General features: G+C 45.1%; 1 protein-coding gene across 1 annotated transcript in view; it reads right to left on the reverse strand.

Moving 5' to 3' along the window:
* LOC138526326 (sodium/hydrogen exchanger 2-like) overlaps positions 1–17754 on the reverse strand; it is a 680323-nt gene extending 662569 nt beyond the window's left edge. The window contains exon 1 of the mRNA XM_069636927.1: positions 16765–17754. Coding sequence (XP_069493028.1) covers positions 16765–17041 — 277 coding nt within the window. The 5' untranslated portion in view covers positions 17042–17754. The remainder of the gene's footprint in view (positions 1–16764) is intronic.
* Positions 17755–17982: the final 228 nt, after the last annotated feature.

Genomic DNA, 17982 nt, shown 5'->3' on the forward strand with positions numbered 1-17982 from the left:
TATAATTAATGCACATCCTGAATCCATGGGGAAGGTGATAAGGCTGGCAAATTATGTGCATGGTTAATAATGATGGAGAACCCCGATCTGCCACTGTTCAGAACTATGATAATGCAGTCCTTTTTACTTCTTCACAAAAGGGCATTAATGCAGCATTTCAAAATATTACAGAACCCTTTATTCAATTCGGTATAATTAACGAGCAATAGAGGCCTACTACGTGTCGGAACAAGCCAGACTGTGCCATCTGTCCATGGCTTCTAGGGATATGCTTGACATATCCATAGAAGTAGTTACCATTCTAAATGGCAACAGTTCCCTGAGGTAGGGCAAAACACTGAATTGCAATGGGCCCCAGGTCAAATTTTATAAAAACTTTGCAGACAGTACAAAACCTTAACTGAAATTGGTTTATGCTTTCACCTTAAGAATAGTTATTCTTCCAGAACCCACATGGAAAGCAATCATTATTGTCTTTATGAAATCACAGAAAGACCCAAGATAATGTGAACCATACTATGCTATTTCTTTAATTAAGGTGGACATGAAAATACTGGGAAGTTCATGGCCACAAGGTTATTGAAAATAGCTCCTGAATTGGGTCATCCTTGTCAATGCAGTTTTGTGGGTGGTGGGGGGCAGAAATACCTCTATGAATATTGGTAAGCTACATTAAAGATAGGACCAAAGACTCAATGGAAGAATTGGCAATTATGTCACTGGATGTGGTCAAGGCCTTTGTCTCATTAGATTGGAATTGGCTATTTAAAATGGTGGATAATTATGGGCAGGGGTTGAACATAATCAAATGGATATGTATGTTATATACCAAGCCCTTGGCTAGAGTGAGAATGGGAAAGTCGATCTCTCCCAGGTGGACCTTTGAAAAGGGCACCAGGCAGAGTTGCTTGGTGTCCCCAATCTTGTTTGCTTTGGCGTTGGAACCTCTGGCATTATTTTAGGAGTTATATCTCTGACATAGATAAACTGATTGACGGACAGACACATACAATATCTCTATGTGCAGATGATGCATTGCTATATGTTTTTAACCCACTTTACAAAATGCTGATAATACTGGAGCTGCTGGATAATTTTGGCATATTCACCGGATTTCTGATTCACTGGGATAAAGCCATCATTTTCCCTCTGGCTAGCTTAAGAAGTACATTTAATGGTGTGTTTCAAACTAGCGAGTGAATTGGGTTAATGAATCCTTCAAATACGAGGGAATTCAGATTTTCCACTAAATATAGGAAACACTCGTATACAACACGCAAAGGGATCTGACAGGTATTGGAGATGCTATTAACTTTTGGAAAACACTGCCTCTCTCGTTAATGGGGAGGATAGAGCTATGTAAAATGGTTTGTCTTCCCAGATTAATATATTTGTTTGCTAATATCCCCCACATGATTAGGCGTATCTTCTTTAATATGTTGAACTACAAAATAACAGAACTGCTTTGGGCGAATGGCAGGCGAAGCGTAGCATCATCAACGTTACGTAGGCCTTATCAGAAGGGCAGGCTGACCCTTCCAGATTATAAGTTGTATTTTTTAGCAGCCCAGCTACAGTATGCAACACGTTGGAAGGTCAAGCTTGATGGGGAAGTTTAGCAGTTCTTTAGGGAATTCCTGAAATTCAGGCATAGTATTGAATTACTATAGAGTAATGTGGGCCAAAGGGGGAACATGTGTATAGTTTGCATTCTGCAACTGGCATGGAGGAAGACACTGTCAAAGGTTCAAATATGTGAGGCATATTGTCCAGATTTGCCCTTCAGCATCAAATGGCATTAGCCTAAGAATATTTTAAAATATGGGTATGTCCCCTCGGAGGCAGGAAAATTGCACATTGCTGGGTAATTTGTTCATGGATGATTCCCTTCTTCCATTCGCAAATTGGACAGAAGGATATGACATGCCGAAGGGTCCATTTTTGAATTATGCAAGGGTGGTTAGGAGAAAAGCCGGACTATGGGAAAGCATATGGGATGCGTCAGAACCTACTCTGTTGTTGTTGTTGTTGTTGTTGTTGACACTCTTCTCTATAGGCACTGAAAAAGGGGCAGTATCACAAATCTATAACAGCTGTTAAGCGTGAAGTCCCTACATCTTGAATGCCCTAGATGCTGCCACAACTCCACTGACTTTTGACATAAGGCATGGGCGTGCCCACTGATAAAGGTGTACTGGAGGGCTATGGTGAATAGAATACATGTGTTATTGCATGGCTCCTACACTTCAAATCACAGTTTCTGCTGCTTTTGGCTAAGAGGTGGATTGCTTTAAACACAAGAAATTGGGAATTGTCCTTGGGTGCAGCAATGGAATGGGACATTGAACTAGAAACTAACAATAGGATCCATGCTGCTGTAGTTTTTTTGGTTGCAAGTTATCTTTGGAAGATGATTTAGATATTAAGTGTATGCTAGATATTAAGTGATATTAAGAGGTATAAATCAATTGGAGGTGTGTACAGGCAGCGCCAATCTCAAGAAGGCTGGTGTCTGGAAAGGATGTTCCCTGGGTTGTCGTAGGGGGAATCCAAATATGTTTCTGGAGATTGGTGCTGCCTGTATACACATCCAATTGATTTATAACTCTTCACTTGCAAAACCTCTGGGAGCACGTGTTTTGCCACGCCAGTACAAGAGGCTGTTTTCCCTGCCTTACCCTTTCATGTCGGTGCTGTGACGTTGAGGCTAACTTTGGCTTGTTTCCCTACATGCTCTGCCCCGTTAATCTGGGGTCCCATTGTTCCTTGCCCTGAGGAAGGCCATTTTTTGATTTCACTGCCCAGCAGGCGGCACAATTGCCGAAACATGGTTTCAGATGTCTATTTCAAAAAAATGTATTCATTTAAGAAAAACAATTTTGTTACTGACACATACATGTAGACAAACCTGTTTAGAATCGATCAGCCAATTCAAAAATTAGAATATTGGCTGTCCAGAAGCACCCTGAGGAGGTGTTTAAACAATTTTCTAGGTTGTGTTTTTTCTAGGTTGTGGTCAGACCACACGTCCTTTACGGTTCCCGCTAAGGGACCTCAGAATTGGCCGGTAAGGGATTACCGGCACCAGTCCCTTACCTCCCACCTTGGAATGAGGCCTACTGTCACCTTTTAATATATACTTACAGGATGATTTATTTGTCTGAGCACAGTTCTGAACAAGCTGTTCTTCAATTCCAGCCATGACGAGGGAAACATTTGAAGCCATCTTCAGTTTTCCTTCAACCTGTTCTTGTCAGGGCAGTTAATGGCATTTCTATGGACACAAAGCTCCTTTTACCGATATGTTTGTTTCCATACAGGTGCTGGGTTGCACATAGCCCAACTCTAACTGTGATGCAATGGTCCGTTGTACAATAAGGAGATATAATTGCAATGCAGTACAGGAAAGTAAGAGGAGTAAGTACTGGGAAAACAACCCTATCCACAACTATTATTCCAAATAGCAAAATACCCCTGACCAAGGCAGTGCTCTGCCAGGAAAGAGCTGCATATCTGTGGTTGTGACTCTTTCTGCTAAACATTGAATTTATTTCTGAAACTTTGACTTACAGTTAGTATAAGATTGACAGGTTGTGCTCAAAGGGGAGGACCATATGTTTCACATGTGGCAGGTTAAACATGCATTACATGTATTATTGGACGTATGCTCACATTAACTGATATTAAATTACCATTCATGTGGCTCCTTCCCAAACCCCTTCAAGGGTTTTGCTAGTTCCAACTATGGCAGGGCCAGTATTGATACTGTGAAATCTAGAAGGTTGGCTTTTGAATGGGAGTTGGAAGTATTACTAGAGTGAGGAAAGGGAAAACTGGTTTGGCAGCTTGGTTCCTGTTACACTTCGCCTAACCTTCTCTGTCCCTTCATCGAGGGACTTTTTCAGGGATAATCCCTTTGTGTTTTCAATCTCACCAGGCCTGCATAGTCAGCTCTTCACATGTTTTTTTAACTGCCTACACCCTACAATCTCTGATGGGTTCCAGGAGCTCACAGCGCTGTTGCAGTTCCTAATCTTTAGTCATACTATCAACCCCCAAGCTTCATTGGTGCTTCAGGGGCTCAGTGGACTCCAAGGACTTTGGCCTGATGCTAGCAGAAATGTGCTTAGCCCTCCTCTGCTTTCCAGCATTGGAGAATACAGTATTTGCTAAGAGTGGGCACTCATTGGGATAAGCCACTTATGAACATCCAACTGTGTGAGGAATTAGACCATCCACATGGGGAGTGTGCACTCGCTTGCCCTTTTTTGAAGTTTTGTAATTAAAAATGAATGATGGGAGATCAACCTCAGAAAATGTGTGGGGCTATTCCACACACATGTTCCTCTGCTCACTGCACAACAAACCCATAGTCAAATGTACTCCGGGGGGACACAGCCTACAGGCACAGTCCTCCCTGTCATGTTCTTCTGGCATGTGACAGCCACGGGTACATGAAAGCATCTCAAGAAGGGGGAATTCACCATCCTCCTCTGGCCATGGCCAGCCTAATTAAAATATCAAAGGCTCCATGGATCTGCCTCTCTTTTGTCTAAATCTGCTGGTGGCAGTGCATACTGATAAGAGCTAATTGGAACAGGTCTCTGACAGACTTGGTTGCAGAGCAGACAAAGGGGAGGCAATACTAACACCTCTTGGGTATGCAATGGGTCAACTTGAACCTAGCTCCCATCCCTTTGTCTGAAAGGCACTGAATGGCATGTCTGGGCCCATTATTTAATGCAGGAAACCGATGCAGAGAGGACCCTTTTCAGAGGGAAGAAGTATGTGATTTAAGGGAGACGGGAAGTCTGCTCTCATCACAAACTTCAAGGGAGACCTGCACTTTGATCAAGAGTCACAGACAGAGGGGTTAGATAACCAGAGAAACACTTTGATCTACAAAAGACATCAAGATGGGGGGACTTAGGAATACATGTTGTAAGCCCTTAACTTTCCTGTTGCAGAGTACTCTGGTCCTAACCTCACACATAACAGAAGATTGTTGGTGGGGACCCAGGATTAGTTCCTTAAGGTAGGCTTAGCCTGCATCAATCACTGGGGCCCATTTGGCTTTAAAAAAGGGCTGCGCCGCTCACTTAGCAGATCATCTGACGACTTTGAAAGGAGTAAGAAGAAGGACTCATTTGGACCCTGGCTGAAGGTACAGTCTGCCTTATTGCTTCTGCCAGTGAAAGAAGGCCAGGATTTCCATGAGATAACCAATATCCCTCCTCTAAACATCTCCCAGGGAACAGAGGGAGATACCAGACTCAGAGGACCCATCCATCAGCTCCAGAACCAGTACCCAGCCAGCACACAGCATGCCCTGCTAGGTTCTGCCAGCAAGCTTCCTAGGTGGGAAGTGCCAGAGAGTCTCTGAATAAAGGACAAGACCGTTGCCTGCAAACGCTGTCCTCACCTTTGGGCCGTCCACCTTAAAGGACGATACGAGCCCTGCGAAGAAGCTACGAAGAGTGCCACAACAAGCATCAATCAGCATCTATCTTTTAAGGACATTTTCGAGACAGTCGATCCCTCGAAACCGCAATGGGCTGCACCACTAAGTGTTGTCACGCTCCAGTCATGAAAGACCTCTGAGATGACTCGACCAGCTTTCGAGACATGCCAACCAGCACAGAGACAGCGATTCTTGACCCTGAGCCGCTGTGTAACTGTGTCTGCAACTGTCCATCCAGCCTCGCTTGCCGAACTGCTTGCTGCCTGATACCTGCAGCTGTCTCCTGTCCTGAACTCTGTTGGAGGGGCTGCAAAGCATCCTGGAACCGACTCAATGCTGTCCAGCCTCAAAATCATCTCAAGCACCAGGTATATTGTGGTTCTGTCCCCCTGCTCCTTCTCCGGAGGACCCTAGTGACATTTACAACCCCTTTCTCCCTTGGTGCTGGAACCAAATAAACTTGAACTGGTAAGACTGATTGCTTTACCAACTAGTCTCCTGTCAGTATCCAGAGTGCATCCCTTTCCTTCATGAAACTGTCTGACCTCTGTGTTCCTTTACAGGGTGGGTTTTATTTTGTATTGTGCTAGAACTGTCTTTTGTAATAATAATAATAATAAAGTAGATATTTATGCAACCTTGACTGTACAGTATCTTTTATCATTGGGTGATAATTGTATTTTCACTGTGTTTCAACTAACCAACGATCCACAACCTTATGGAGATAAGCCTGACGTTCCCTCCACGTTACCAAAATTGGACAAGGAGGTTTATAATTTACTTGTGTTTCCAATCTGTTCACATCCCTTCTGGTGTACTGGATGTGCGAGGGTGATTGATGGTTTAGAAACGATATTCATCCATGGACCACTGGTGCCCCGGAGGTTTATTCGTCACAAACTGCATATCAGTGACAGAAACATGCAAAATGGCAGGCAACACATTTTCTTACTGGCCTCAGCCACCTTGCAGCCTGCTTTCAAGTTTCTCTTAGGTCACTGAAAAGAAAGAAAGGACACCAACAAAGTATTATCTGTGTTAAGCCTGCCCATCATTTGTAGGTGGCGCAGCTATTCGGTATTGGCAGACTGCAGCCCCTTTTTTGTGAGTTACCTGACATTCTACACTGTCGTGATGTTTTCAGTTTGCAACAGCTGCAAGGTAGTGAAGGGTTCGGATTTGCTCCTGAGGAGAGTAACTGATCATTTGAGGGGAGGAAGGTTAAGATGAACCCAGAGTTTAAATTCCCTTTACGTGATTTATCAGATCTTACTGTTTCGTGTCAATCTTACTCTGGTCTCAGTTATAATATAATCTGCCTCTTGAGAAAGTGTCCAGCTTTTTCCTGGAGTTTACTTCAACTGTACTATGAATACTTTCTAATGATAGTGCATAACTGAAAATGCCTTTACAGGATATCATTCTTTCACCTTTGTGTTTGGCAGTTTGCACCGTATATTACTCATTGCATTTCAGTAAGTAATAGATGCTACATTTGTATAGCTTAAATTGTGGGTCATTTATATAAATCCTGAACGGCCAGCTCCTTGAAGCCCTGACTTATTTATGTATTTGAATGTAACGCACAGAGGCCCCGAGGCATCGTGGCACTAATATCCACTTACACAGGCTTTAGAGAAAACAGAGACATGAGAACAGTGTTGAGAGGGTACGTGAACCATGATGTTTCAAACATTCACCAGTCCCAAATGTCAGGCATAGTTTTTGGGAGGTACAATTTTAGTCTGGCAGTTAATTGAGCACTGACCCTGAAACACATATCATTGATCCATAATAGTGTAAGGGCAACAATAGTGTCCAGGCACCCTGCAGAGCCATACATGAAGTAATGCTGAAGAAAGAAGTGTAGACTGTCCCATCTTGTACACACTCATGTCAGTTAGAAAATGGTACCCTTCATAGCTGTGCTAACTTTGAAGTGTGAAAGCAATCTCCTCTGATCCCTGCGAAAGACAGTGTGGGCAACAGCCTAGGAGGTAGTGTCTTTGTCACACAGCCTTTGCCACAGCCTCCCCGAGGTTTGGTGCCTAAAAGGGTACTCATTTGGGGAAAACTGCTGCATCTATGCAAGAGTCATACATCCAGCTTTGGGTTGCAACCTCTTCAGTTCCCACCTAGAGCATTTTTACATACGTTAAACATGTTCACTCAAATCAGCCCTTCAGCTAATTCCACGAAAGAGCCTTCATCAGCCACAGTCTGCAGTTATGGTGCGGATGTGTGAAGTTTGCTCCATATCGGCCCTTACTGCAAAGGTACCCTTCTTCAGTGGGCACAACTTCGATGGCTACTCGAGTACGCTTCCTGAGGCCTATCCCAGCCCCTACACTCTGTGCGACTGAAGACACCAGTACTACAATGTAGAAATGTTGCACTGTTGTATGAGAAACTTTCTTTCCCTCAACTGAAAAGATCTGATAGCGCATTTCCTAGTTTGGGAAAAAAGGTTTCAGGTTATTCATAAAGGGGCGAGAATGTGCAAATCCGTTATGCCTACAGTCTGACTCTTTGTAATCACAAAGCAGGGTTGCACACTACAAGGCCTGGAGGAATAGTTTCCATATTTAACAAAAGCATGTCCTGAGTTTACAAATGGGGTGTGCTTTCCATGCAACGAAAAGCCAAGTATGTTATGTGGAACACTCAGGGTGAAGCACAATGAATAGAAGCGTCATGTATGAGTCCTCTGTTCTTTTTTTTCTGTGGACAGCAGCAGAGTAAACCAGTGTTATCCCAGATGCAGTTGTATCCCATTCGCTGGGACAGAAATGCATGTATCTTGTGTTGAACATTTTATCATGTCAATCCCTTATATGTCAAAGTGGACGCCCAGCCCCACGTATGGGTGTTAGGTGGCTATAAAACATTAGTCTTGGATATGAAAGTCAATGCTATTGTATACCTTTCAAAATATTGCATTGGTAAGAAAATACTAATACAAAGATTACAGACAACACAATAAACCCTAGTGAACACCCCCCTAGAAATGCTCAGGTCCCCGTTTTGAATGTACTGCAAAAAGCTTCTCTTTGAATTGCTCCTATTCACTTTCCAATGTACCTTTTCCTGAGACCCGTTGTATGGTTGATTTTTTATATAATTCAAACTTAGATCTAAAGCAATGCTGTGGTCGGGAAGAACACAGGGATCATATCTCTCCAGCACTGAAATCTCTGCATTGGCTCCCAGTGGCTGCAAGGATTAAGTTCAAGACCCTCTGCATTGTCCACAAGGCCTTCTGGGGCCTGGGTCCTCAATACCTCCAACTCTCTCTTCGCAAATTCTTCGCAAATACCTTCATACTCGAGCTCTTCGCTCCTCCGCCTCCTGGGTCAGTCGCTTCTCCAAGCAAAGAGTTGATGGTTAATCTCTTTCTTTGGCTGAGGCCTCCCTGCCTCTCTGAAACTTGAGGAGAACCATCTCCGGTTCTGGAAGCATCTCAAGACCGTCCTCTTTGCTTCTGCCTTCTCTCTTCCTCTCCCCTGCCAAACTCCTGGCTGATACTGCACTGGTCACCTGAATACCCTCTGGTTCAAGTCCAGTTCCCTTCCCGCCCAGTTGCACATCCGCACTGCCTCCCAGAAACCCTTGCACTTGGGTCTGCATCTGTAACCCTACAGTCCCTCACCTGCACTTTTGGACACCTGTTGTCTGCACTTACCCTTGCACCTGCCACCTGCGGGCCACACTTCTTGTTATTATTTTGATCCCATGAACAGCACTGCACCCCTCCCCTTTCCCCTGGCACTTTCCCCCTCCCCCCTAGCCTGCACTTGCACAATCTCAATGTCACTTGGCCTAGTAAGATTGTTGTCTCTGTCCTCCCTCTGCTCCCCCTTCCTCACCTCATCACGCCTTGAAACACTTGTGTATAGGCACGTTACAAATGCCATATCATATCATATAGGGCTAGAAGCATGGGAAGAACAGGGGGAGGCTGCTGTGCAAACGGTGCTAGCTGGGGTAAACAGGTCACATTGTCTTCCTTGAAAGGCACGGTCTTCAGCTCCTTGGTGAAGGGCAGAAGAGATGATGCTAATCCGATGTGCTTTGGTTTCTTATTCAAGAGTCTAACTACCTAGAAGAAGAAGGCCTATTTCCTACTTGCGCCTATCAGGGCCCGATTCTCGGCTAGGTGCTAGTTACCGAAAATGTCAGTTTATGGTCTACAACATTTTTGGCAATTAACACCTATTCTGATGGTGTTGGATTTCGCAGAGAGAGTACACAATGCACCAATTCAGGAACCTGTGTGCCTGTTGCCAGTACTGGCTGGAAACCAACATGGCAACCGACAGTTCCTCAAACCTGTCATTTGCATGTGGATTCTGGTGTCACTGCTCTACATTAACAACAGTGTTAAATTAATAATAATAATTTAGCATTTATATAGCGCTATGAACCCTTGGGTATCTGAGCGCTGCTTTATTACTCACGGTGTGTGGTGCTCATTTATCGACCTCGGAAGGATGAAAGGTTGTTTGGCACTGCTGGGATTCGAACCTGTGACAGCAGGCTCTGTACAGATGTCAAAGCACGTGCTCTATGTGCTCTACTCGCTTGCTATTGGACCAAGCTAAATTGTTGGGTAAATAACGCTACCTTCTCAGGTGGTGGTCCATCTATTGCACTTTGTCTATTGTGGCAGAGTATGACCAGGGAACAAAGGAAAGGCCACCCACCTCCCTCTCGAGGCAAAACGAACAACTGCAGATGCCACCTGCATCCAGGAAAGGACTCCCCCTCCCACATCCAAAATACTTATAACTGGTTGGTAACAGTCCAAAGAATGTATCGAAATTTGTCAAATCTTAATATAAATATACACTTACAAATATGTACTTATCTGAAATTTTCTGGTGCCAGCAAGAGTTGTTGTCAGCAACACTTTAGTAAAATTGTGAATTTCATGCAATTCAATGAAAATTCTGCCGAAACCCAGCAATCTGCCCATTAATCCCAAAAACAGGCAGAATCCAGGTGGTTTGTGACACAGCAGTATTGTGCTCTGTGCTGACGCCCAGGACCCCCTGAGAATAAGAGTGGTATCTGGACGTCAAGAAAAGGCGAGTTGTTTACCACGCTCGCTGCACCTTATGCAAAATCAGGCCCTTAGATTCTAGTCTAGTGACTTTGTGGCTTCTAATGTTGTGGAGCCATGTACAGATGGGGAATTGATCCCCCTAATAAGATGGAACTTTGTTTATCATTGCATTTTGTGTGATGGCCGTTTTTGAAGGTGATGGGGGCGTGTTGGGATAACGCGTGTATCTCTCTGAGAGTAGGTTCCAAAGTGGTCGTACCTCATCAGTCTTGTGATGAAATGGGCTGTGGCAGGCTGGGCAGCTTTCAATGATGTGGTCGGGAAGGAGGGGTGACTCTGTAAAGGACAGAGTTGCCGCTTTACCTATAACACATTTGGCAGTTAATGTTATTTTTGATGAAAGTAGTATCTCTGCTTACTCATGCTCAATAGTACTTTTTATTGGGAGCGGGGTATTTAATATAAACAACAATGAGCACCCTTTATCTTATTTGCTCACTCAACTTTATATCGGGTCAAAGCCATAAAGGTTATCACATCACAAATTATAATCGTTTCAGACACACCAAAACAAACATTGTCACAAATCAGTAGCAAAGAAACACAAGTGTCCAAGGGACCAGAACCATGCTAAGCTAATACACAGATGGACCCTTCAGGTATTGCCATAAAACCTGTTAGTACCCAATGGTAGGGCTGAATGCATGATTTAGCCAAAATCCGGCCGTTCGAAAAATCTGAATGACCGAAAAGTTCAACCAAATCACTAATTCAGTTCAGGGGGCTGCGGGGTTGTGTCCCCCGCACCATTGCTAACTATATCGTGAATATTGTGAGTGGGGGTGTCCCCCGCAGCCACCCCAACAAAAAAAATAAAAAACAAAAAAAAGGGCTGAGGGGGTGTCCACTGCACCCTTGCTCACTATATTGTGAGCGAGGGTTGCTGGGGAAAACTCCGCCACTGTCCAAAAAAAAGAAAAGAAAAGGAAAGCACTCTGCGGCGGCGGTTCCCGATCATGGAAGTGAAAGGGAACAGGCGTTGCAGGACCCAGCGAGTTGGAAGAAAGGTAAGTAGGGGGTGGGGATGTGGGTGTTTTGGGTGTGTGGTAGGGGGGTGGGTGGGGGTGTGGCTAGGGTTGTGGGTGGGGGAATAGCTACGGTGTGGGTGGGGGCATAGCTACGGTGTGGGTAGGGGTATAGCTAGGAGTGTGGGCCAAGTCAGAAATGTTCAGGGGAGAAAAGACCAAAGGTTATTTTCAAAAAAATTATCTTTGGTCTTTTCTCCCTCGAACATTCCTACCTCGCAGTTTCAACCCCAATCCGTCTGTGATATGGCCTATGTTGTTAGTGTTGAATGCCCATATATGTTGGTATAGTGCTGCTGTATGTAGAGGGAACTTGTTAAGATGGATTTCTGAACTCTGGCCTGGTGGGGAGGGGTTCAGAAGGCCAGCCTTGTTTCTTGGAACAGGGTAACCTTTTGGACAAGCCAGTCTAATCATGTTAGCATTGGTAGTGGTCAAGTCCAGGTGTCAGAAGGGGTGAGGGTGATTGCAAGTCCACAATGAGCAAACACAGCAAACAACACCACAAAATACTGTCAGTTAGGTGTATATATCGAAAATACATATACATTTATCAAAGGCCTTTTAACTCAAAAACAAGATGAAACTAAGCAATATTACCAAAACTAGCACAACACTATACTAGGAAACATATATACAGTAACTATTAGTCTAAAGTAATATTCAACTAGTAGAGACACACAACCTGCAACAGAAAGGAGTCATACAGTGCAAATATACTTTGGGCAGTCCCTCAACAACTCAAACACTAACTAATAGGTGGTCCAGTCTCTATGAAGTGTGGAGCCTTGTACTCAAAAGTTAATTCAGTGCCGGAGCACTCGTTTGTGCAGATAAGTACAAAACCGATCTCTTCAAGGGGCTGTAGTGGCCCAGGAAGGCGGGTGAGGTGATGATGAATAACGTTCCATTATTCAAGGAGGGTCTCCACAAGAGGGCAAAGCAATTTCCAGGAATTGGATGGTACCACAGGCTACCTTACACTGGAGAGTGGCCCTTGGGGGACACTTTTGCGTAAAAGTCTATGGATGCGTCAGAGGCCACCAGTAAGGGTTGCAAGTACTTACCGACCATCGACGCAGTCCAGACCATACTTCGCCTGTCTAGTCCGGTTCGCTAGCAGGTCAGAATCCCACAGTTTCGTGTCTCTCTGGCTTTCAGGGACTGCATTCTGGGACCATGTCCGTGGTGGGACAGTGGCGATTTCTCCACTTCTGGTGAAGGGATCGGGCCATTTCCACTGCAGCTCATTTTAGGGTACATGGGGGCACAGTAGCAAGGCACCCATTAAGTTTGGCACCACCGCGGGGTGACATGGGAACCGCGTAGGTTTGGGTTCAGGCAGACTCTCCTAATTTCAGACCTAGGAATGCTAGGTGTACGAAACTCATCAGGAGACTGCCTTCTACCAAGAGCTCATGGTTCCAAAAAGCTCATGTCGAAACTCGAGACGGCGGCAGTCCAAGACAAAGGTCCTGTACAAGCTGGTCAGTTCACTGGGCAGTCTAGGAACACTTCCGAAGGGGCTCGTTTGCAGATTAAGCAGGAAGTGCCAAGAGTAGTTAGTCCCACTACTCTAACGGATCAACTCACCCTTGCAGGCCTTCTATGGTTGGTGAGAAACATGGTCTCCAATGGTACAACCGTGGGGTCAGGGTGCCAAACCTTCCAGCGGGTCACCAGCGGTTCCACAGATCTGCTTCTTCGGTTCAGGATACTTGGCCTCTTTACTGATTTTGGTGTGAACTCAAAGATCAACCTGGAATAGATTTAGAGTGCCTTCTCTTATCCAAAATCAATTTTGCGCAAAAATGAAGAGAAACCAATAGGAGATCTGCTCACATTCAACCATCCCAGACGTGGGCCAATAATAGACCATGGTGGACCCAGTCATTCCAGCACACCGGACATCCTGGCAGCCAGGATGTGTAGTAGCACTGGACAGCTCCAGCCCACATTCTGGGCGCACACATTCAAGACATGCAGAAGCCCGCAAAAGCTACGGTTTGTGTGGGGGTCTGCATGACCAAATAAGGAATTTCCCAGGTCTGCACGACCTGGGGAAGGTAAAGGAACAAAATGGCCAAAGGACAGAATAAAGAACTTCGTAGAATGGTCATTTTAGGCACTGTCCTGGGCCAAACGCAGTAAACACGGTTTCCACCATAGAAAAGAGTAAACAATGTTTCACATCTAACTGCTGCCACCAGCTCTCCCCTGGACACACTTGTGCATTCACCAAAAATTCTTTGAGGGTTTATAGGGCCTTCAAAATGAAAAAGAGTTCCCAGCACACTGTACTGGAATGTAGATTGTGCACTTGTAAAATGTTGCACAAAGTGAAAGATTAAGGGAAACAAAGTCTCCCAGTACTGACAGTCTGAAGGGTATGTTAGTTTCCCCATAACAAAATGAGAAAAAGCCCAGCGTAGTACAGCAGAAGGCTGGGCTCCACTGGTAAAAGTCAGGCTAGGATGGACAGACAAAAACAAAACACTCAGGGGTTCACAACTGGAGGGAAAATGACCCATAAATGAAAATCTTTCCTAACAGGAACTTTATGGAAAGTGTTTATTGAGTGAAACTGCTACTGTTGACAGGGTGGTAAAGAGGTTGTTGAAGAATCTTTTGGGACCCCTAGCCTTCCATCCTTTATTATCATAAGGATAATGTGCTACCTGCTTGTCCATCCACCAAGTATATTTTTAAGGTACTGTTGCCCAAAAAGCTGTGCAACCAAAATGTAAAAGTTATAAGTCAGCAAGACATTTCTCTGACATGTTTTCTATAAAGTTTGCCCCGTTTGAAAAGTGCATGCTGTGGGTATTTTTAGTAATCTGATTTAAATATTGTTTTAAAGAAATGCATGCTAGGATGCAGCACAGTCGACCCTCAAAGATGTCCACCGTGTCTGTGTTTGTAGTGGCATACTTACCACTTGTGGGCTTTCAATAAGTACTCGGTCTGCCCCAATCATGCCGCTGCCACGGAGTGACAGGGGGGTGGCAGAGTTTGATCAGTGAAGAGCCTACCAGTTGATCTTTCATTTACCACAACATGCACTCAGCCCTAACAGTTCTGGTGAAGTTCAGGGGAACTAAACAACAGGGCAGCCCAATAATGGACAGAAACAAATTGAAATATATCTTTTACTCTCTCCCGCTCTGTCCTCAAAATGGAATCCAAAAAGAAGCATTTAGGAGTGTTTAATATGTAATATCTCTGAATGAAACACAGGCTCGTTTAATGGGGCTGAACACAAAATAATCAGTTAAGAGGATAAAAGTGTCATTAAGTGGCACTGATTGAAAAAAAACAACTTTATGTTAAATCGATACGGTTTGGGTTGATTACTGCAAATCTTTATGGTCCTTGGAGAATTGGTCACAATTTATTTTTGATAAGTACATTTTGTTGCATATATATGCGGGGGAAACCCCTACATCCTCCCCCCTATGCCATTTACATAGATTATGCCCCTTTACCCACCACCCACATATAATTGCTGCACAATTAGCGAAAAATGTGCAACCATTTGTCCAACAACCAAACTGGAGGCACAATAATCAACCGATTTGTTACTGCTTGTAATTTCTTAAAGCTGTGATTCGTCGCACATTAAAGTGGGCCTAGATATCCTCAGTCAAGGATCGTAATGCGATGTTCACGAAAACCCCCTCCTCTTTTCTCTGTGTGTCGCATTGTGCACACTCTACTGATTTTACGAGGATCACACGGGGGGAGGAGGGGGTGTGGGGGTGTTGCGTGGAGTCGGAAGAGTTCTTCAGAGTCGCTGAACGACACGAGGGTTGACTGCACATGGAGTTTTCGCAGTGCTGAATATACAAGCCCAGTGCTGTTTGAACAGGCAGTTTTTCAGCAGCCCAGCTCATGAACATGACAAAGATGCGTTGAGGCTGTTTTGCACCTGCTCTTGCCAGCCTAAACACTGGCCTGATTGCAAATGCATGGCCAATCTCTATCAGTTCAAAATGGGGCACATTCAGCAAACAGCCTCAAAAGTGAGGAGTGATGCTGTGTAAGAATCAGACGTGCCTAGGTTGTGTTATGTTACAAAGACACCATCTTAGTGATCTTATGGTGCCGTAGAAAAAGGTGCATGGTCCCAAATCTCAAAGACATCAATTTCCAAAGGCCAATTGGGGTAGGTGAAACTGTGCACTCTTGTCCACAATCAACGGGCACATTCTTGATAATTCTCAAAGAATCTCATAGGCGGCAAGAACAATTGGCACCTAACACACTTGGCACGTGCAAATGGGCCTAATTCCAAAAGAAACAAACAAGTGAGCCGTTGCAGTCCCTGGACATTCAATTTGCATGGAAAGACACCAATTAAGAAACATGTTTGGCCATTGTTTTACCTGAAAGTTAAACAAACGGCCATATTGAGTTTGTCAAATGTATATAGGAAGGAACTTCCACAATGCACAAAATGCTTTGATGTTGTCCATCCCAGGACAGCTATTTCCCTGACGAAGCATCGGCAGTACGAAATGCATTGGCTTGTGGTTCTCTCCTCCTGGGAAGCAATTTCTGTTCATGTGTGTGCATTAAAAGCTGCCTTATGAGATATTAGAAGATCACTATGGACATGTTTTGTAAACAATGACGACAGGAACGATGATGATATAAATTGCAGGGACAAAGTTCGCACACATCCCCCAGTGCCACATGAACTTCCTCAGAGTGTGGGTTACCTGAAATAAGTGTCACCGTGTAGGGGAGGGGAACTACTTTTGTGGGGAAAGAGGCTGTTGTTCCTGCTGCTTTGTCCAGATGGTACAACTGAATGCCACCGGGTTGGAACAAGGGCACAATTCCACCAGATCAGGTTTTTTGTCTTCTTTTTTGAAGTTCAGGTTACACTATTTGTGGGTGACGGTGTGCCTCTCATTTTAGCTGCTATGCCACTGACACTCCTTCAGCGCCACCCATTTTGCATTTGCCAAGTGCAGAGTGCAGATGCATTTAGTTTCTAATTACAGGTGGTCGGAAATATCCTTATTTTCTGTCTTGTGGCACAGTACGTGGCAGCTTCAGTCTGCCCCTATTAGTGCAAACCTATGATACATTTAATTCACATCTTTCAGACTGCAAATGCAAAGGAGCCCAGGGATATTGTCACTCACCTATTTTGGCCAAAGATGCCAGAAGTATCCACAGGGTGATCTCAAAGGGGATCTGCACATGCGGGTAATCCAAAGTGAATACTGGCAGCCTCAGCTCTTCCCCGTGGGAACTTGTGGTCACCATATTTCGGCTGACACTTTCGGGGACAGTGCTGGCCCCCATGCCCAAGGAACTGAGGGCAGCATCCGAGGCCGCCGCGGTGTGCTGGAGTAGCACCCCCCATCCTATCCAGGCGGCCAGTAAGAGACTGAGCTGGGAATACGAAGGCATGTCCATGGGCAACCTTCACACCTGGGGACCACTCTTTAGAAAGGCAGACGCGTCTTCTCTGGATGCATTGCGTCCCGGCAAGTCAAGAAGAGATAACGTAACCAGGCGAATAGCTCACTACGGAAGGTAACCTGATAACCGCCTCTTCCATCAGCTGAGTGAGTGACTTCCTGCCGGCTGTATCGGAATTGTTGAAATCTACTTGAACAGGTGCAGCGGCAACACCTCCTCGGACAGAATCTGACAAAAAAAAAAAAGCAGCACTGTGAAGAAAAGGCTGTGCAGGGCGAACGCCCTCTGGAGACCCTGCGCGACTGGCAAGTGTTCGAGGCGAAGCAAAGCGGCAACAGGCGGCTGAAGGTCAGCGCTTGCCCAGTCCGCAGGAAGCGAAGCGGTCGAGAAACGAGCTGAGCGCCGAGGCGTGCCCCGGCACTCCAGGGACCTTTCCTGACCCTGCAGTCTGAATCGTGAGGCAGAGAGGGCGAGCTCACTGGACGCGTACAGAGGAGATGGGACTTGTAGTAAGCACTGGGCATTCAACGCGCTACAGGTGCTTCTTGTTCAGTTCGAGAATAAATAGGCGAGGTTTTGGTAGAGCAATTTCTGAAGGTTTGCATTGCCAATTACTGGCCAGAGAAAAGGATTTCAGCGAATGCCCGCATGCATTTCTCAGCCTGCTCGGCGCTCTTCAGCTCGCCTCGCCTTCTGAGCCAGCATTTCAGAAACCTGACACTCTGTCACTGAGGGCTATTTCAGGTGTGGCCGTGGCATGGTGACGTGCCTAATGTATAATGAATCACAGAGGGAGGAGCGGCAGCACTCACGCTGCAGGAAGAGTTTTAGAAAAATAAACGTGTTCGCTGTGAGTTGCATGCCATGCCGAGAGACTTACAGTACCTTTTAAAAAAAATGCTTGGCACAGGCACGCAGCATTACAGCCGAGAAAC

The sequence above is a fragment of the Ambystoma mexicanum genome, chromosome 7p, assembly GCF_040938575.1.
Source record: "Ambystoma mexicanum isolate Mex_15411 chromosome 7p, UKY_AmexF1_1, whole genome shotgun sequence".
Lineage (NCBI taxonomy): Eukaryota > Metazoa > Chordata > Amphibia > Caudata > Ambystomatidae > Ambystoma > Ambystoma mexicanum.